Source organism: Lissotriton helveticus, chromosome 8 (genome assembly GCF_964261635.1).
Source record: "Lissotriton helveticus chromosome 8, aLisHel1.1, whole genome shotgun sequence".
Classification (NCBI taxonomy): Eukaryota; Metazoa; Chordata; class Amphibia; order Caudata; family Salamandridae; genus Lissotriton; species Lissotriton helveticus.
This window is the reverse complement of record NC_136069.1, coordinates 1,600,366,584-1,600,388,888: the sequence shown is the minus strand read 5'-3', so window position 1 is coordinate 1,600,388,888 and position 22,305 is coordinate 1,600,366,584. Positions and strand designations below refer to the sequence as shown.

The 22,305-nt window shown below is 45.8% G+C and overlaps 1 protein-coding gene across 1 annotated transcript in view; it reads left to right on the top strand.

The window, feature by feature from the left end:
- The window catches only part of LOC144772081 (protein sel-1 homolog 3-like), a 397,544-nt gene that overhangs the window by 333,329 nt on the left and 41,910 nt on the right, over nucleotides 1-22,305 (top strand). Inside the window, exons 20-21 of the mRNA XM_078656264.1 lie at nucleotides 13,087-13,174; nucleotides 21,718-21,827. Coding sequence (XP_078512390.1) covers nucleotides 13,087-13,174; nucleotides 21,718-21,827 — 198 coding nt within the window. The remainder of the gene's footprint in view (nucleotides 1-13,086; nucleotides 13,175-21,717; nucleotides 21,828-22,305) is intronic.

Sequence of the window (22,305 nt, the reverse complement as noted above, 5' to 3'; positions counted from 1 at the left end):
ATTGCAAAAAACACAGTTGATGGACAGAATGTAGAACAATGTCACACATTCACCCCAGTACAAGGATCTGGGCCTAAATCCATAGTTTTTTTGCACTCCACACCACCCTGGGTTAGACCCTGGCTATATGCAAATCAGCTCTGACCCTGTGCCTGATGGGAACAGTCCAGTCCGAACTACCAAGCCATGTCTTTCCCAGACCGGAATCAAGCATCCAAGGACCGGTTTCTGGCTATCAGCCTTCATCAGCCTGGATAGCTTGACTCCAGTGGTGTGGAGAGCCTGGGACTCAAGTCTGAGCATACCCAGCACACTCGGGGTGAAAATTGCAAAAAACACAGTTGATGGACAGAATGTAGAACAATGTCACACATTCACCCCAGTACAAGCATATGGGCCTAAATCCATCGTTTTTTTGCACTCCACACCACCCTGGGTTAGACACTGGCTATATGCAAATCAGCTCTGACCCTGTGCCTCATGGGAACAGTCCAGTCCGAACTACCAAGCCATGTCTTTCCCAGACCGGAATCAAGCATGCAAGGACCGGTTTCTGGCTATCAGCCTTCATCAGCCTGGATAGCTTGACTCCAGTGGCGTGGAGAGCCTGGGACTCACGTCTGAGCATACCCAGCCCACTCGGGGTGAAAATTGCAAAAAACACAGTTGATGGACAGAATGTAGAACAATGTCACACATTCACCCCAGCACAAGGATCTGGGCCTAAATCCATCTTTTCTTGCACTCCACACCACCCTGGGTTAGACACTGGCTATATGCAAATCAGCTCTGACCCTGTGCCTCATGGGAACAGTCCAGTCCGAACTACCAAGCCATGTCTTTCCCAGACCGGAATCAAGCATCCAAGGACCGGTTTCTGGCTATCAGCCTTCATCAGCCTGGATAGCTTGGCTCCAGTGGTGTGGAGAGCCTGGGACTCACGTCTGAGCATACCCAGCCCACTCGGGGTGAAAATTGCAAAAAACACAGTTGATGGACAGAATGTAGAACAATGTCACACATTCACCCCAGTACAAGGATCTGGGCCTAAATCCATAGTTTTTTTGCACTCCACACCACCCTGGGTTAGACACTGGCTATATGCAAATCAGCTCTGACCCTGTGCCTCATGGGAACAGTCCAGTCCGAACTACCAAGCCATGTCTTTCCCAGACCGGAATCAAGCATCTAAGGACCGGTTTCTGGCTATCAGCCTTCATCAGCCTGGAAAGCTTGACTCCAGTGGTGTGGAGAGCCTGGGACTCAAGTCTGAGCATACCCAACCCACTCGGGGTGAAAATTGCAAAAAACACAGTTGATGGACAGAATGTAGAACAATGTCACACATTCACCCCACTACAAGCATCTGGGCCTAAATCCATCGGTTTTTTTGCACTCCACACCACCCTGGGTTAGACACTGGCTATATGCAAATCAGCTCTGACCCTGTGCCTAATGTATCAGTGGGGAGGTGGTGAAGGAGTGTCATTGTTGTTTGGTGTGCTCTACATGTCTTCTTTTGAGGGGATCTGGAGTGCACAAGAATAAAGGCATAGCTACAGCACTCCAGTCCAGAGCGGTAGCATTCGTGGGTGATGGAGCACAAATGCATAGGTGAGGACTGGACGTTGATCTTGATGTGAATAAGCAGATGCTATTTGATTTTGGTAGTGTTTAGTAGCTTGTGAAATGTTTTCATTGCTTTCCATAGTAGGGTATCATGGAAGATTGTAGTTATAGAGGACATGTGAGAATATTTAGTGGATGCAGTGGTTAGGAAATGTTCCTGTGTGGTGAAGTTGCTGGGTCCTGGAGACCAACATCTCACCGTCTCTGCGGCTGAAAGTAGAAAGTGGTTCCTGAGAAGTAGAAGGAGCGGAAGTGATATAATCATGCAGGGTTATGTTGATCTACAATCTACAGGCGAGCCAACTCTTGTCTTGTGCAGAAGTTCAACATGTTAAATGTGGAAACCTGGAGGAACAAGGTATCAATTATATGCCTGAAGGTAAGGCTGAGGCATGTTTCTATAATAAAGGGCCCATCACGGATTGTGATAGCCCCTGCATTGGCCCATGGGGGTTATGGTATAGTGAGTATTGCCCACTCTGCAGTAATACAGGGGAGGTATCTTGTGTGTTCTGTATGCTTGTTGGAGAAAGGAATGTGTTTGAGGTCACTGGGGTGCCTTTGTGTTGGTTTTGTGTGTAGGAGGTGTATTTGTGGCTGCATGAGATGGTGCTGATAGCACTGATAGGTGTATCTGGGAGGTACATGGTGACTGCTGCTAAGGACTGGGGCACATGAATACGGGTTCATGCCTTTGCCCGTCCACGCCCTTCCAGGATCTCTGAAAAGATACCCTTCCACCTCTCGTTCCACCCTTTGCCTTGAACATCTAAGCAAGGACGCCCTTCTGAATGCCCTTGAAGGTGAAGGACTACCTGTTTGGAGTGCAGTATTAGCCACCAAACTCCTAATTCTGATACTTACTGTAACAGGAGTTACTGCACATATCACAATGAATTGGTCAACTCGTAATGAGGGCCTTAAAAGGTAAAGGAAAAGACAGCAGGCCCTAAAGATCTGATTTTCCACTGTAAGCACAGTTAGCACACAGTAGAGCTATTTGCGTTTATCATTCTAAAGCTCCCTGTACAAGAGGTTGTTCCATAGAGTTTGCAACAAGGACATACCCTCATGCAGGGTATGGCGGTGCAGCCAGTGCCACTACACTGGGCGCTGAGCTCTGGGGAGGATGCTGTTTTTTTTTGTCAAAGATCTGTTTATTAGAATTTTGTTTTTATGCATACATTCCGATAGCATAATAAGAAACCAATAACAGCGTCATGAACTCCCACGCAGGGGAGAGGAAGGCACTAGAAAAGATGGTAAATCAGCCGAATGCTGCAGGCACAAGGAGTCAGCTCTGGTACCTACTCAGAGGGCCAAATAAACGGTACAGCTTCCCAATAATCAGAGCATGTCCATATAGCTGATTTAAGTGATAACATGACCATTCCGTAACATTGCTATAACAGACGTGCAGAACAGCTGTAAACTCCTCCCCAGACCGTGACAGTATCTGCGCCCGGGAGTTTCTCCAGAGTGCTATAAAGGAATGTAACCAGCTCAATAGGGCGCATCCCAACGCGGGGCACCTGATCACATGCCCAAACAATAGAACAACCAAAGAATAAAGGAACCAAAGAAAAAAGAAGCCTCCGCTTTACCCACCCCCATCCCTACCCGTGGCGGCGGCGCAAAGCAAATTCCCAGTAAACTGGATGATGTTTATGACAGTATCAGAATTGAAAAAGATGGAGGGCTCTGATGGTAAATGGACAAACTGCAGAAGGGAGGCCTCAAGAAAGGAAGGAAACCAGGGGGCCCCATTTGAATTCATAGTTCTTGCAATCGCCTCTGAATATGTCAGCCATACGTTCCAAGCTGAGCAATCTCCAGAGTCGAGAGTGCCAAAGGGAAAGCGCCGGGGCCTCCCTTTTCTTTGCTGCCCCAATACAGAGCCACGTAATCATTTTGTCGGCTCGGGTTTGGTGTTCCAGAACGGGGTCGCGAAGACCCAAAAGGATTCCTGCCATAGTAGTTGGGATGGGAGAGCCTAGCATGTCTTTCATTTGGGCTAGAATTTCTTCCCAAAAAGGGCGGATAGTCGGGCAATCCCACCAGATGTGTCGGAAGTCCCCCAATAGTCCACAGCCTCTCCAACACCTATCCGATGAGGTGGGGAAAATCTGTCGGAGTTTGGAGGGGTGTAAGTACCAGTCCATCATGGTCTTGAGATGGGCTTCCCTGAGGTCAGAGGAATGGTTAAAGCAGGAGATATCAATCCACAAGTGCGACCATTCCTCCTCAGAGATCGGACGCTTGACCAAGTCGTCCCACATGGCCATGTATCTGGGGCATCTAGCATTCGCCGTCGTAAGCAGGAAGTTATAAATGAAGGAGATCACCCCTTTCATAGAAGAAGTTTTGGAACGGAAGGCTTCAACTTTCGTGAGGGGTCTAGTGGCAGCCCCCGGACAACAGGGTGTGAGGGCCCAATGCATCAGTTGTGTGTAGTGATATCTTTCCGTGTCGCCTAAATCAAACTCCTTTTTACACTCATCAAAGGTAAGGGGTTCGAAGTTGCAAAAAAGGTGTATCAAAGCAAGGCAACCGCATTGTCTCCAGGCGTCAAAGGGCCCCTCATGTTGAGCCGGGGGGAACGCTGGATTATGGTGAATCGGAGTGAAGGGGGACGGGAAAGAAGTCCATCTATCGTCGCCTGATATATTGTCCCAAGCTCTAAGGGTAGTCCGCGTAGGGGTGCTAACATATGCGTTTGGGGTCTATCCTTACGCGGGAGCCAGGCTAAATCCCAAATAGTCTTGTCCGTTACACTACAGTCCATATGTAACCAGTGTTTCTTTGAGTCTCGTTGGGACCACTCTACCAAAACTTGCAATTGGGCTGCCTTGTAGTATAAATGGATGTCTGGTAAGCCCACCCCACCTTCAGCACGGGGACGACGAAGCAGAGAGTAAGAGAATCGGGCTCGGCCACCCTGCCATATAAAGCGTAAAATCATGGATTTCATCTTCTGAAAAAATCACGCTCCAGCTCAATAGGTAAAGCTTGAAAGAGATAGAGAAGCTTGGGCAGGCGGGTCATCTTTACAGCGTGAATACGACCAAGCAATGACAGGAAGAGTGGCTTGCATTTGGCAAGCTCCGCCTGAATGCATGTGAGAAGCGGGGGGAAATTCGCAGCATAGAGCCCATGAATATTCTACGTCAGCTGGACCCCAAGGTATTGTATAGTGGTAGAGGCCCATGCAAGTGGGTGAGGGACCGCAGAGTAAGAACCTCCTCCGGCGGGAGGGTAAGGTTCAGGATGACAGATTTGCTTGTTAGTTCACAACGCTCAAGCTCTAATTGCAGACTCGGGATGGACGCTCCGGCTCAGTCAGGGACAAGAGCAGGTCGTCCTCGAATAAAGATATTTTATGGGGTTCCCCTGTAAACGGTATGCCTTGAATAGCTGGATTTTTTCTGATAGCAAGTGCCAAAAGGTTCAATGCTTAAGGCGAAAAGCAGGGGAGAGAGGGGGCAGCCCTGCCTAGTCCCCTTCGAATGTGGAAAGGAGGGCGAAGGCACTACATTGACAACCACTCGGGAATGGGGAAGGCGATAGTTAGCTCTGATCATATTGAGAAATTTGGGGGCGAAGCCAAATGCAGCGAGTGTGCGAAAGAGGAAATTCCAGTCAACCCTGTCAAAGGCCTTCTCGGCGTCTAGGCCCACCAGGACCGCCGGATGTGGCGCTTATGAACTAAGATGTACGATCCTGCGGGTGTTGTCATGTGTCTGGCGACCCTTAATAGAACCCGATTGGTCCGGGTGGATGAGAATGGGCATCAGGTCATTCAGCCGCTTAGCACTAATAGAGGAGTAGAGTTTTGCCTCTAAATTTAAGAGGTCAATAGGCCTATAAGAGTGTGAATCTTTTCCCGGCTTAGGGATGACTGAGATCACGGCTTCAGACATCGTACCAAAGGATGTACCGTCTTCCGCCATCTTATTAAAGAGCAAGACAAGATAGGGAGAAAGGTCCGGGGCAAAGGTCTTATAAAAAAGGGCAGTGAAGCCATCTGGCCCGGGAGCTTTATTGGGTTTCAAGGATTTGATTGCGGAGGTCACCTCCTCCAAGGTGATAGGGGCAATGAGGAGATCATTCCACGAGTCTGAAACCTGTGGTAGAGAAAGCGTGTGGAGGTATTCTTGCTGAGCCAAGTCATCCAGAGAGTCTCCTGCATAAAGGTGCCAATAAAAGTACCCGAAAATAGCAGCCTTGTCCTCATCTTTGTGCACCACATTCCCGAACGGATCTAAATTACCTCCAATATATTCCTTCTCGCGCTTGTCCCTCAGCTGACGGGCGAGATGTCTACCCACTTTATTACCCTGGGTGTAGGAGAGATGGCGCAGTTTAAGAAGGGTGAATTATGCCCTGTTGTTATAGATGGCCCGCAGTTTGCCCCGCAGTGCCGTAAGCTGGCGTTGCGTTTGTCTCGTGGGAGTAGCTTTATGACACTGCTCCAGGGTAGAGAGATCCGTCTCCAGAGCTTCACGTTCCCGAGCTCGCTGCTTATTCAGCGCAGTGTTGATGGCTATACATTCACCTCTTAGAACAGCTTTTAAAGTATCCCAAGTTGTGAACTCCGAGGTGTCCTCCGGCGGATTGGCCTTAAAAAAGTCAGCTATGACCGACCGCAATTTGATGCAGAATTCCTTGTCGCGAGTGAGGGAGGGAGGAAAATAGCATTTAGGTGAGGCCGAAACGTGACCCCGCCATTGAAGGGAAACAGAGTACAAACTATGGTCAGAAACGGAAAGGGGGAAAATCTTAGCGGTTTGTAGATTGCCCTGCAGGGACTGGCTAATGAAAATTTAATCTAACCCGGAATAGGAGTGGTGGACATGGGAAAAAAATGTATAGTCCCGTGTCTGCGGGTAGAGCGTGCGCCAGGAATCTATAAGGCCCAGATCGCGTATCCTCTGCTGCGTGTCCCCCGAGAAAGAGCCTGCATCTGCGCGCTGCAGGTGGGAGCTATCCAGGTCTTTTTGCCAAATTAAATTGAAGTCGCCCATTAAAATCAGCTGTTCTCCACAAAGTCTGTGAGCTTCCCCAGGAGTGTGTGTAAGAAAGTCGTCTGGCCTATATTGGGAGCGTATAGGGCTACAAAGGTGCACGATCTTCCCCTTAAACAACCCTTAGTCATGATCCATCAGCCGTCCTTATCAGATTGCACCAGTAAAGGTTGGAATTGGGTAGCCGCCCGAAACAAAATGGCCAACCCCCGATGTTTGTTGCGTGCCGAGGATTTATATATCAGCGGAAAGAGCTTATGCTTGAGACGATGGTCATCAGAGCTAGCTAGATGAGTCTCTTGAAATGCTCCTACATCTAAGTGGTGGTCTACAATATATTTCCAAACTTTGAGGTGTTTCTGGGTCGAATTAAGCCCCTTGACATTCCAGGTTGCTATGGTGACCCGGCATCAGGACATTAGGAAAGAGACAACCCCCTGACTACACCTATCGTATCCCTGAACCGCCCCAACCAGAGTTGTCCCCAGGCAGACGAGGAAAGTCAGAGACCACCTATAACATTGTCGTGAAACAGCAGCACTGCCAAAGAAACAAAAGACAAAATTAAAAAGCCGCCGCCACCATCCCTCCTGAACCCTCCCAAATTCCCCTAACAAACCAAGAACAGAGAAAAACAAAAAATAGAAACTAACAAAAGTCCCGATCCCAGTGCGGAGTCGGAGGAACCCCTGTGAGATCATGGAGGACCTCGGGTCCGAGGACCCGGTTCACGCCCGCTCCAGCGGGTGAATAAGTCAATAGTAATGCATGGCGGTGCTAGAGAAGAAAGCAGTTATGCGAACAATTCAAGAGTATACACAGTACAACCTCACAGCCGACCGTCTCTAGAAAACAGTTGGAAATGTCAGACAGGCCGTCTAGGTTTCGGCTGTAGCTAACACCATCAGGATGTAGGCTTACTACCGGAAGGTCCACATTGGAGAAGTTCGGTTAAGGCAGCGTCCATACAACCCGGAACAGCCCATGGCTGACCGGGGGACCACCTGTAGTAGAGGAGGCGACAAAGAGTCAGAGGCAGGAGCCACAGTGGGGCTTAAGGGGGCAACCCCCTCAGCTCACCAGGTAGATGCAGGTCCCCACCACAGATCCACAGACCAAAGGAGAAACAATGAGGGGTGTTGCAAGATGGGGGGGGGAGGGGCGAAGGAGCCTCCCAATCAGAGTAAACAGCAAGAGTCAGCGTCTCGAACAGCGAGACCACACGGAGGTGGGAAGGTCCGCAGCAGTGGAACCTTTACCAATGACCGGTACAAGTGTCTCTGTTGATGCGGAGATGCCAAGCAGGTCCAATCCACCCTTATTCCACCTCAGACAATGGTCAAATGTCTGGCTCGCTTAAAGAGTCTAGGATCTACCAAATGCCGAGGGAGAACAATAAAAAGCAGAAAATAAGAGGCGGCTGTCTCAGCCGTATGAAGGAGGAGAACTGGCAAAAGTGGACCCCTCCCGTGGGGAGAAGAAGCCGAAGACACCAATGCAGGGGCCGCAGCGGGGCTGGAGGAATCAACATGTACGGAACAGGAGTAATTTTGGAATGTGATAAAATCCTTAGCTCTTGCTGCCTGCATAATCGCCTCTTTGATTTTATAAGAGTGGAATTTGGCCAGGATGTTGCGTGGTCGTTTCTTCTCCCCGGGCTGCAAAGATCCCACCTGGTGGACTCTGTCGAGCTTGACCGTAAGAGATTGGGGGGCCATGATTTCCGAGAAGAGGCCCACTACAAATGCTTCAATATCTGGTCCTTCTGCGCCTTCTTCCAGGTCCCTAATACTCCGTGAGCGATTCTCGAGGACCTCTGCCTTAAGTTGCGACTGGAATAGATGTTCTTTGAGCGAGCGGACATCTTCCCTAAGCTCAACCGTGAGTTGTTGTTGCTCTTGATGGTGTGTTACCAGGTCCAGGACCCTAGTACCGATGGAGTCCACATCCTGCTGTAGAGATGAGAGGCTCTCTGACAAGTCGGAGCGAAGCTGGTCAATAGAGGCCTTGATGTCTTGACCGATATCCTTGCGTAGGTCCGCTTTGAAATCCTTGAACATAGTCAGAACCTCCGCTTTAGTAAGGGCCATCGTTGCCTCACTGGTGTCACCTCTCAGCGAAGCACGCTTGTCAGCAGAAGAGAAAAAGTCTGACACCTTAACGGGGGTCTTGGCTGTCGACTTCTTTGGAGGCATAAGGTGCCACTCCTAGATGTAGCCGTGGAGGAGGGTGGACCAAGGGGTCCTAGCTCACAGTTGGGGCCAATGGGTCGTCCCCTAGATCTGAACAGACTGTCCCAGCAGCGCAACAAGGCTTCGTGCACAGGGGGGCGAAGATAGTGACCGTTGATGGCAGAATGACCGGCTGCCAAACACTCCACCGATCTCGAGTAGGCCAAGGGAGCACCACAGAGACTCATAAGCCCGGAAGGAGGCCAGTTCCGCGGTCACCGCCACGTGCAGCTACTGAGCCCATTTCCAGCTGAGGGGGGAACTATCGCAACCCAGCGCTGTGCAGGCAGACAGGAAATCTTCAACGTGAGAAACCTCCCCGAATAAGAGGACGAATACAGAGAGCACGTGGAGCTCCGGGAGTGGGGGAGGCGCCTTCAATAGCAGGAGGCAGAGCGAGATATCGGAGGCCTCAGCTGGGGCGGAAAAAAGCTGGCACTAAAATAATCATCTGGGAGGTCACATCGAAGCTTCAGTCAGCCGGTGGGTGGCAAAGCTGACAAGCGGTCCCGCACGCTCACCTAAATGCCTCCAAGCGCGCCGCCATTACGCGCCGAAACAGCCACCATGTTAGAGTCAGGCAGGAGCGGGGCATGTAGAAGATTAAGGGGCCAAGCATTACCCACAACCCGAACACCTCACCACACCTCTCATCTGTAGAAGGCTCGCAGCCGCAGCGGCGTTGAATCTCTGTCAGGTCAGTCGATGCGGGGATCGCAGAAGTTGCGGTGACAACGGGGGTTAAGGCGCCATGTTAGCCACGGCAGACAGAGCGTGCCGTAGGCCGTAGACTTGGTGCCGCCGATAGCGGCCGGACTTCAGCAAAACCTGTCATCCCTCAGGTGCTGGCCATCATCTGTCACTCCAGACTCTTGCTGAAGCCACCGGGGTAACGCCACAACCGCCGAAAAAAACCACAGGAGCAGCGCGTGGACCAGGAGGCGTAACAGTTCACGTCTGTTTGGCCATCTTGCCCGGCCACGCCCGGATTCTGTTTTTTTAAATATTTTTGAGTTTAATAGTTCCTGCCTGCAGAGTTCCTTGTGTGTCAAACAATTTTCAGGCAAAGAATAGAAATGCCACGAAAAATATGATGGTTAATGTACGTGCTGGGGAGAGAATTTTAGACTAGTTGCAGTTTTGACTCAAGTAGCACAGAGGGTTAATATGCCTGCTGTGTAAATGTGTACAATGCAGATCACAGAACTATATTTTATTTAGAAAGGTCAGTGGGTTACTACTTTTGTCTCAGAAATCGTTTGGTTACTTGTAGTTCATAAATTACAATCCTAATATAGCAAAGTGACAGATGAACTGTCATAAAACAGCTACATGCAAACACCATGGTATAGATTACAACATTATGTTTTCCCCCCAGCTTTTCATTATCCGTAACTTTGCTAAAATGGTTTGTTTTGGTAGAAATACATTGTTATTAGTAAAGCCAATCCCATTCACTCTGTTACATTTTAAATACGTGTTTTGTGCATCTCCAGATCAAGCATTCTTAAAATATACTACCTACCAGTACTAATGACAAGTGATTAATACAACTTGTAGTCCTCATTGTCTTATGTAACATTTCCTAGACACTGATTTACACACGTATGATTCAATGTCACTGGATAATGTGTGTATGATGTAAAGTGCTCTAACTCCCTACACAAGCTCCATAAAACAAATGAAATACATGTGAGGGAAGGGTTATGGGGAGAATAGGAGCACTGTTGAAGGGTGGTAGTAGGGGAATCCATGGAGAAGGTGGTCATTAGGGGCAGGGGTCCCCAAAAAGATTGTCGCACTGGGCGCCAGCAGCGCTAACGCTGGCCCTGCTCTCACAGTTTCCAAGTAAAGTAAACTGCATATGTGTCACATGGCTCCATCTCATATGTAGCTCCTTCAACAATCCAGACATGTAATCGGGCTGCACATTGCTTTTGAGGGGATGTGTGTCATTACAATGCGGTGTTTACACCGCGCTACCATTACAACGCAGTTATCACAACGCAAGTCGTTACAACGACTTGCGATAGTGGTGCTGGACTTAGGAATAGTATGATTTACTATTCCAACTCCAGCCCACGTAACAGTAGGGAAGGTGTTGGAATAGTAAATCATACTATTCCTTAGTGTATAGCGCCATCCAGCGCAAGTCGTTATAACGACTTGCGTTGTGATGACCGCGTCGTAATGGTAGCGCGGTGTAAAGACCGCGTTGTAATGGTCGTCTCCCCTTTCGAGGAAATGTAGTTTTGACGTTATAAGAATGGGCACAAGATTCCAGCATGCATAGTGTTGCTGACTGTAAAGTTGACACTATATATGTAAATGGGAAGATAAATAGAGAGGGGCCCCTAGAACAAATGGACAGGGCTCCGCATAAGACTAAAAAGTCAAACAAATCTCCCTGTGGGACCTCAATAAATCACAACTATGCTTCTACAAGCATTCATTCAAACATGTTTGAATGAATGTTTGCAGAAACAGAACTGTGCTTTATTGAGGTCCCACAGGGAGAGATGTTTGACCTTCTAGACCATAAATGCAAGGGTACTCGGGCAACAGCTAAAAGTTTCCTTAAACATTTATTTTCTGCCCCTTGCAGATCATTTACCTCCTTATGGCCCCAAGCCTCACTGCCATATGTTGTCATGTGGAGAAGTGTGGCTCAATGGTTAGAGCGGCAGATCCTGATGCAGAAGTCTGGCCTGGGACCAGGGTTCAATTCCCGCCTCGGTGGCTCTTGGACTCAATCTCCCCGGACCTGATAATTCTCGCCTCGGTGCCTATTCTAATCATGGTTCCCACTCTGCAACTCTGGGCAATAGCTTGCTTAATCTCCACAACGGCCCCAACAGCGCTGGGATGCCTGGCCTCACCTTGGGGTGCCCAGGAGTGGACACTTCACAGGGAAAGGCCAGGAAGGGTTCCTCAGTGGTATTTGTAAAAGTGCAGAGATGCCTCCGGTTAGTCGTGCGTAATTATCATTATCATGGGGACACATGTCTACTTGTCCCTTGAGGTGGATATTGAAGATATTGTGGGTGAGGCACGCTGAGTGCCTGTTAGAAAGTGGCCTGAGCATTACCCAAGAACTTGCAAGTAGGATTTTTACCTGACCTGAAGGGTTTTTAAGCATTTAGAATGCATTTCCTACTTACTTTTTTCATGCCACCGGAGCTTTTTAGTTTTTGCGTCAGGCAGTTGGGATTTTTAATGGACAGTGCTTTATGGGCTAGCCATGCTGCTTCAAACCTGTATCTGGACTCCAGAGCCAGCCATCCACCTCCGAGAAGGGTAAAAGTCCTTTACAACGAAACTTTTTGCACGCAGTACCTTTACAACGCAGGAATTACAACGCAAGTCGTTACAACGACTTGCGCTGGAGGGCGCTGTAGGATAGGGAATAGTTTAATTTACTATCCAAAACCTTCCCTACTATCCACGGGACTGGAGTTGGAATAGTAAATTAAACTATTCGCTATCCAGCACCCCCCAACGCAAGTCGTTGTAACGACTTGCGTTGTAAAACCTGCGTTGTAAAGTCATGCGTGGAAAAAGCATGCGTTGTAACGACATACATCCCCGAGAAGCAAGAGCTGGCCTGGTTTTGAATGCAAGGCCTGAAGCCCTGTGATGGACGGTTTGGAAAGGGCTAGTTGAATTTTAGGGAGTGCAAGGGGCAAATTAGAATTTGCTTCCTGAGAGAAACGTCCAGACATGTGGCTGGCTCTGGGTCTCAACATTGGGACTCGTGGAAGCCACCGTGAATTCTTTTAGTCATTAATTGTCCTGCGCACTCCTATTGGGGCATATTATCACGAAACGGCGTTAAAATGATAGCCGCCTTAGCGGCAGGAAACTGCTGCTAAAGCAGCGATAATGGGCTTGATAATATGCCCTTGTGAATTCCCATAGCATCCCAGGTGCTGGTGTGAACATGGGCTTCTATTGGAATTCTCAAGGGCATATTATCAAGCCCATTATGGACGTTTTAGCGGCAGTTTCCTGTCGCTAAAGCGGCAGTAATTTTAACGCCCTTCTTGATAATATGTCCCTCTATTTGTTAAATGTCTTGTAAAACGAATCAGAAATAAATGCAACAGGCGGTTGTGCCCTGAAACGATACAACGCTACTTTTGTCAGATAGGGTGTGAGCGCCCTCCCGTCCTTACCTCTGAACTGTGACGTTTCTTTCGCAGGAGGGTCTGGTGAGCCGATACATGGCGGAAGACTGCATTCTGAAATACTACAACCTCTCCGTTTACGCGGACCAGCCGGCCTCTTACGGTGAGTACTGGGGGCTGAGCCCGTTCACTGTTTGTGGGGAGAAGCGGGAACCTCTCCGTCCATCGGCGGCGGCATGAACAGTGTCTGGTGCAGGGCGGCAGAATGCCAGGTCTATGTAAGTTGGGGCAGTTCATGCAAATGGGAAAACAATATGAACGAGTGGGGGCATACTGGGGCCTGTCAGATGTCCCTCCAGGACAGGAGTAGGTCAAGCTGGAGATAATGACCGTGCTTACGAATTACTTAGTATGTGGGAGGGCTCTTTTGGAAAGAGGGAGGGTGTATACAGGGGATGTCAGTAACAATTGCTACTGTATCCTGGATGATACACAGTGTTGCCATAATGTTTTGTTTGTATTGCAGTGTGAAATGGAAAATAACAATTGTTTAAAAAAACAAAGTAGTATGGAATAATTAGGTTGAGTAAATCCTGCTTGGGGTAAATATTGCATAGCAATGACAAAATACAGCTATTCGACTACATATAACCAAGCATTTAGAAGCTTAGCAAATACTGTTGGGCAGGAAATGTACTAGTGTGCTTTGTTCTGTTTCAGTTTCTCATATAGAGCATGCCATGCATGTTTTTTTTGGATGTACGTCATGACAACGCCGACTTTTACACCGCGCTGACATTACGACGCATCCATTACAACACAAGTCATTATAACGACTTGCGCTGTAGGCGCTGGATTTTGGAATAGTATGATTTACCATTCCAACTCCAGCCTACGCAACAGTAGGGAAGGTGTTGGAATAGTAAATCTACTATTCCTTAGTATCTAACACCATCCAGCGCAAGTCATTGTAACGACTTGCGTTGTGATAGCAGCGTCGTAATGGCAGCGCGGTGTAAAGCCCACGTTGTCATGGCTGTCTCCCGTTTTTTTTTCATCTCACATTAAATATAAAACAATACAACACTACAATAGTTATTTATTGCACAGTTAAACTTGGGCTGGTTCACCCTGTCAGTTCCAAAACTTCTGGCAGTGAATATGTATGGTTTGACCATTGGTCATTGCATGCCATCAATATAATGTAATAGTTCTGATACTTCCTGGATTGGCTTCCGGTTGGGCTCCTAGCTACCGTCCACTCTCAAGGAGAAGTTTGTTAGAGGGAATTATAACTCCAGAAAACAACAACAAACTGCCTGTCTACTGCAGACTGCAAATTAGAGAGATGATTTTCACATATATACCCTTGTGCTGATGTGGACATGATCTGTCACTTTCAACTCTAAATCTTAAAATCTGGGGCTCTCATGACTGCACCAGCATCCCTCTAGTTTAATCAGCACCCACTCCCTTGAGAAACAAGAAACCCGCTATTTGGTGCAACGTACAGAGCCACAGAGCTTTTACCTTTACTAGATCTCGCCTATAGACTGGTTTGGCTAGCTGCCTGTTGTTGAAGGCCTAATGTGAGCCTTACTTAACAAATATTATTACAATTCACAAAAGAGAATGCTAAGTACTGATGCGTAAGTTATGACTTTTGCGTAACTCTACAAGGTATGCTTCACCCCATTGGTGCCACTGGCGAATTTGGTTCAAATGCAGCAGCGATGAATGTGAAAGACAATATTCAATGTGTAATTGACATAGAAATATTGCTTTTGGGTTACTAACAATTCACTAAAGGGATCTGGGGCATTGTGGTCGAGCAATACACCATATTTCGTTATTCTCAGTATCACACACACTATACCAAGAAGAATGAACACTTTTAAGTAGAAAGTATTTATTACTACAAGAATAATCTGGTTCTCAGTACATGTCAAACTATTACACAGAATATTATAAAAACAGCAATAAGACATTATGAATAATGGATATAAAATGAACCTTTCTAGCATGTTCTAAAATGTCATCTAAAACCTAATGTTTACTTCTATGTGCTATACTAAGGAAGCATGGAAGGCAGAGCAACTTGCATACTAGAGTTTCATTAGAGAGAATAGACACACTGCATACCTTGTTAACAGCAAAGTCTGTCTTTATCAGCGGAGGCGTGAAGACAGCGTTCCCCATAAAGGGCAAACACACGTGGTGGTAGCAGTTGGTCAGTGTACCTCCGTGACTCAGCTTTTTCAGATTTAGGCTTCAGGCAGGATGCAGCATCTGAAAAGTGCGAAGTGTGATGGCAATAGATGAGATCGTCTCTGGCAAAATATCAGTGGATATTCTGGGGGAAGGACTCTCCTGGCGAGTGGTCAAGTGGTAATCCTTATGTACTAAAGTTTAGGAATGTCTGACATAGATTATGTGCATCAAGTTATGCATCCCAGATGTTTCCTTATGAACATTTAAGGTAAAAGGACATCCATTCAGACTAAATTTTTTTGGTTATATGTCTATGTATTTTTATTTAACCGTGACATGGTGAAAAGTAGACATTTGTCCCAGACGAATGTCACATTAATTGTTGTATCTGCATCATCAATTGAATGGCTTGGTGCTTTCACAGTTCTTAGAAATATAAGGTATTGGGACATCTGCACCTAATGGCAGACATGACAATGACTCTGCTTAAATTAGCAAAGATTGCGACTTCCATTGTTTGAGAGTGGGAAGATACCAACCTCCATTAGTCAATATGGAGTCTGGCCTACATAAGATGGAGTCGGCCCTTAGAGGCTTTACGTCAGTAGTACTACCATACATACTCCAAAAAGCAATTCACATACTTCCAATCAAAGATCACCGCCTCTATCTTTTCTGTGGAGATTTCCACCTCGGTAGCAGATATCTGTGCACATGTAGGCATAGGATTTAGTAGTGAATGTGGGCAGTCAAGGGGAAATTGGGTTATATTTGTTTCAAAATGGATGGGGTTATGGGAAATTAAAGTAAGGGCTAAGTAAAGGACTTGTGAATATAAGCCACAAACCCACATAGATACAGTAGAACATATGCAAATATCAAAATGCATACATAATTCCAACAAAATCAATGGACGTAGGCAACAACACAAAAAATAGGGAAACATATCAAATAAATAAAATTAAGTATCATGTTAAATTACACTTGATTGAAATTATTTTAAATCGATTATTATTTAAAAAAAGAAAAACAAGTGCTAATTTTTATTATGCATAATAACATTTAAAAAAGCATATTGTGAATGGAAGTGTCTGTTATTTGAAATCACAAATAAACTTGATTCAATGATAATGACACGTTTAATGCAAAGGATACTGTAAGGGGCAGGGAAGGAAAATTAATATTTAATTTAAATATAATGTAAATAAAAATAACATTTCATTATGTTAAAATGTAATTATATGTTGACTTGCCGTGCAGATGTGTTGCACCTGGTAACTGTGATAGTACTAAGTGAAAATGAGCTAAGCAATGTGTTTTACTATTTTCCTTATTTACAAAAAAAACAAACATAAATATCCGTCAAATTCCCTGTTAATTTCTATTGGGAGATCTCCATTCCAGTGGTGAAAAAAAGTGGGGGAAGCTTTGTGAGTCCACTTCTTGGTGTAAATCCACAAATGAAAATTATGAATTCCAACCTAGGGGGCCGATTATGATTGCGGTGAATCCGCATCCTCCGGGCCGGCGGAAGCCATCGCCGGCCTGGAGGATGCGGATTCACCGCTGCGGTGTGTGTGAAGACCCACCGCCAGATTAGGATGGCTGGGGGGTCATCGGTGGTCATCCGCCGATGACTCCCCAGCCATCCTAATCTGGCGGGGGTCCAGTTGCGGGACCCCAGGGTGAAGGGGGGGGTGGGGGTGCACATGGGTGCCTGCCGCTTTGTGCATGCAAATGCACTGCTTGCAGTTTTAACATTGCGGCGGGTGCTGCTTCAAGCAGCACCCGCCGCAATGTTAAAAATGCAGGATGTGACCGCCAGGGTGGCGGTCACATCCTAATTCGCACGGAGGGACCGCTGCGGCCCCTGTGGACGGTCCCTCCACCTCCGGGGTGGCGGACGGACGCAGGTCCGTCCGCAATCCTAATAGGCCCCTAGGTGCTGGGGAAATTTACACATGCAAACTTCCCTTTTTGAATAGGGTCCATATGGTGTACTGTGGGTCTGCACAGTACTCATGAGCGAATGACTTTCTTTTCTATGTCACTTTCCTGCTGCTGATTGAAAAGCGTTTCCCTCTGCTCGGGTGTCTGTCCCACCCAAGGAACATTCCAGCCTCACTGTGATTGGGTGATCTTTATTCAGCAATTGTTGACATCAGACTTTGCATTGCAGTTCTTACAAGGGACTATTTTATCTCCCTCTCTACCTTTTCCTATTCCTCCCTCTTTCTCCAGCCCATTTGTATATTGACTCAGAGAACCACTTGCCTCTACCCAGGCCAAGACATGCTTTGTGCACTGTTCACCATTCAATCAACAGGCATCCATCTTAAAATGTTGTTGTGTTCATTCTATGATGGCCACATGTATGTGAAAATGTGCACCCGCGTACAGCAGGAATCTTTGTATACATTTTCTTAGGATTTAAGAAAAATCATTTAAAGATGGCCACCTTGGATGGGCCATCTTTGAATGGATTTTCATAAATCACGAGAAAATAAGTTCAAAGTTGCTCACTGTGGATGCGCACACATCCATTGGAAAAAAAACATTGACAAATCCAATGGGTTTCACAAGTGACACTTGTTTGCATGGCTAATGCCTTTTTCAAAATCTATCTTTTATGGACTGAATAGGCTTTTATTGCGGCCATGTTGCTAAACTGTGTTTTTAACTGGGTGAGTGATAAGTGATTTGTTAGGGGAGGGTCCCCACTGATTGTTCTCAGCTAAGTGTTTATCGAATTATTTATAAGTGACATTGCATGAGAGCCATTTGAGAATATATACCTATTTTAAGATGATCCAAAGATTTTTAATAGGGTTGGTACACATAAGGGTAAGGAGCCAATAAGGTATAATTTACAAAACATTGCAAGCATGCAATGTGAATACAAATAAAGTGCAGATGTGCACACAATCATAAAACACAATTTCAAATAAGCCATACACATGGTAAAAGTCTGTAGGAATTGTATTTTAGCTACAGAAAGCTGCTTTTGTAAATTTTAAATAATAACGCTACCACCCTGAGATTAGGAGGGAAGAAGGCATTCTACAAAGCGCAAAATGAAAACATAGTTTTTACCTGGGTCTATATATTATATGATTTAATACAAGATTTGCTGATTTAACAAAACTTGTTGAGTTATTCATCTCACTGTTCCAATAGACACAGCCTGGAGTCTTTAGTATCAAGACATCTGTTAATATGCTTTTAACTGACAAACAGATTAGATTGCTCACTTGACAATATTATACAAACATAATTGAAAGTTGATAAGAGATTAGACATTGCTGGGGTGAGTTGGATAACATGGAGCATCAAAATGTTCATATGAAATTCAGACATGTACTCGTTATACTGGAATATAATGAACTAGGGTACTGTATCTACATAAAGTGAGATTATAGATGCTTATGGGAGCTCAATTTAATATTAATCTTGTCAGCTGTTATCAGAAAGTCTCTAGTGATCATTCATTACCACATAGGTTTCAGCCTACTCTCAGTGCCAAAGGGGTCTTCATAGGGACAAAGTGAATGTCACTCTGATAATTGAAAAATAGTATGGATATATACTAAATATTAATTTAAGGATTTCTCCTTCATGTTGACAGTTCTAGATGGGTACACCTATCTTTAGCCTGAACGCTTTGGATTAATTTGACGGATGTTTGAATTCAACCTATCAATCTATGTACAATTCTTGAGTTAACTGTATTATTGTCTTAATTCAGTTCTTTCCATAATGTACACAAGGACCACATGTGCTTTCAAAGTCAGGCTTTCCTATCTGAATTAGGTCTCCAATAATGAGTGCTAACCTTTTCTGGCACAGTAAAACTCTTGCTCTGCTTTCCCCTTGGGTATACTGCTCACCTAGACTCCTTGCCATGCCCGTGTGACGTCCGGAGCGGGAAAACAACACAACATTTTTGATTTTTCTGTAAGTTTCATATAAAATATGCAAAATGGTTTTTAATATCATTCTTTTAAAAATATTGCATCGCCATCTTGAAACAGCATATAGGAATACCCTCAAATGGGAAGATGATGAACTCGTTTTTCGAGTGGGCACCTTTTTGAAAGCTGCTGTACGCGCCCGTAACACGATGTGCACTTTATGAAGAATGTTTTTATTGAACTGGTTTTTACACTGTGAATTGAGTGGGCACCTTTTTGAAAACTTGTTTTTATATAGTCCATGATTACTATGAATTAAGTGGGCACCTTTTTGAAAACTTGTTTTTATATAGTCCATGATTACTATAAATTGAGTGGGCACCTTTTTGAAAACTTGTTTTTATATAGTCCATGATTACTATGAATTAAGCGGGCACCTTTTTGAAAACTTGTTTTTATATAGTGCATGATTACTATGAATTGAGTGGGCACCTTTTTGAAAACTGTTGTGCGTGTCTTTTTTAAAACTGTTGTACGTGTCCTTAACATAATGCGCACTTATGAATAATGTTTTATAGAATTTGCTTTTATATTATCATTATGATTACTATGAACTTATGTATTTTAACATGCTGTCATGTGACTCGCTCTTTCATGGATATGTTTTTATCCGAATAAAGAAGAATTGAATTGAGTGCTAATCTCCACAGCCTGTCAAGAGCTTTCAAACTGTCAATGTATTGTAAGCTTTTTTGGAATTGCTTTCACATCCTTATCAATGAGTGTGGTGTGGGTTTGCTTTTCACCTTGAAGAAGTTAAAATGAATTGTTTCACTAGTTATCTCCAAGAACAGCCACCCTCAATGTCTTCTTTAGTTATAAATGGGGGTTGGGAGCACACTGCCTCACAGTCTCAGCACAGTACGCCCCGTTGCATCCTGGTGAATGCAGTCTTCTTTATTTCCAAGCCTTGTAATATTATTAATTTAATAATAATATTTTCGCTGATTCAAAATAATATTGCACTTCTGCACCTGAAACTGCCATGACATGCCCTCTTTTTCCATTACCTGTACTACTTGCACCAGCCTCCGATTCAAAACAAATTACAATTAACCCCTTCGCTGCGGCGGCAATTCCGCCGCAGCGCTTGGGGTCAGGGGGGGCATGCTTGTGACGGAACCGCTCCGTCACGCGCCTCGGTGAGCTGTGCTTGTGACGGAGCGGTTCCGACACGGCCCCGCCCACTCAATAGAATGCGCCGCGCAGGCGCGGCGGCCGGGCCGTGACGGAACCGCTCCGTCACCAGCACAGCCCACCCGAGGCTCGTGACGGAGCGGTTCCGTCACGAGCATGCATGAGGTTAATGCACCGCCCCCAGCGCACCCGTGAAGTTTTGCCTTCCCTGGGGGCAGTGCAATGGTGAAAGGCGGACGGGTTGTTTGAACCATTCAATCCGCCTTTCTTTTACAGGCAGAATGCTGCCTGTCTCTCAAAGGATGAGAGCAGCCATGTATAGTCAGGGACGGCCTGCAGGTGACTGGGTGGATCCCTGGGACCCCTTGTCTTCCCTTTCAAGGGGTGCACTCAGAAGTGCCCTAACTGCATGCCTCCTCTTTTGTGGTGCGCAGTCAGAGCGCCTCCTTACAGCTCCTTTGCCTCAGCTGTAATAATGTACATGCTCACAGCCAAAGTGTTCTCTCATTTGCACGGGGCAATGCCCTCATGTAAATGAGGAAACACCTTCCTAGGATCATGCCAGCACATTTTAATGTATATTACAAAAGGGTTCTAACAAGCGCCTTTGGCCCCTTCTGTAATAACAAAGTGCCCCATTATGATATAGGGCGGACGGCCATCCGCCAACTCGTCTGTCGACTCCTTTTCGGATGGTCCCGTTTCTGACACAATGCTGGTCGAATGCTCATCTGACCGGCATCGTAATGAGGCCCAAAGTGTCCAGCAGGTGCAGAAAGCTGGCACACATGACTAGTGCACCCCTGGAGCACTAGCCTTAATACTAGCCCAAGTGTACAAAGACCAGAATGCACTACAACTTGATCTGTGAATTTAGAGCAATCTGTCCAAGTTCAGAAAGGAGGTAAAGCCTGGTTATATATGTCCTAAGAAGTCTGAACATCTGTCTGGAAGTTCGGACTGGGCTGTGCCTAATGAAGCCAAAACAAGACTAATTTGCATATGTCTGATGAGGTAGTCAGCTATATGGAGGTATATAACAATAGTAAAGAAACAGTATGGGGTAAGTCATTGTCTCAGACAGCATGTTGTAAGACTAGAATGTATACTTTGGATTGTAATGTGTGCCTGCGAGAAAAGATTGGATCCAGTTAAGGAGGCTGATTTGATACCAAGCCATCTGAAACGTTATATTACATGCTTTCTGAAGATGTAATAGTCTATTTCTTCAAGAGAGTGATCATCTACATTTACACCTTCTTCTTTGGGTGTGATTCTACACACTTAAATTTGTATATAACCTTATACAGCATTGATCTTGACTGCCTCAGGATATTTTTTTATGACGATTGTTACAATAATGTTCTTTTGTGCTTCTCCTCTTTAGCCCAGATTAAAATGGGAGATTTGCTCTCCACAGCACATCCCAAGAGAAAACGTGACATCACAACAGCAATCAAGATGTACAAAGATGCCGCAATGCAGCAAGATCCACAGGTGCGTCCACCGGCACGAGCACAGGTCTTTGACCAACCAATAAACGTGTTTATCTTAAAATGAGGCATATACCATATTACGTGCACTATGTCAATGTTTGGCTCCAGCATTACCCCCTGGGGCTCATCCCAGCATCTGCTTGCCTTTTGGTAAACCAGTGCCATGTATGCAAGATCTTAAAATACCCACAAGTCAGTTATTTGAATTTGTCATGGTTCAGGATTAGGGCCAACAAACCTTTGTCTGTATTGTCAGTTCTTAATTTAAGCAACCACCACTCTTTCTGTTGTCTAGTTATTGATTTGGAGAAATCTGGACCTACCAATAACCTGTATGGTGCCAATACCACCCCTTTATAACTCACCCGCATCCATAAATACTTGAGGATCAAACATTCTGACAATATGATGGGATATGAATCTAACAATTTCCAGATACATCAGATCAGCCATTGATGATCCCAGAATTGAGCAGGACA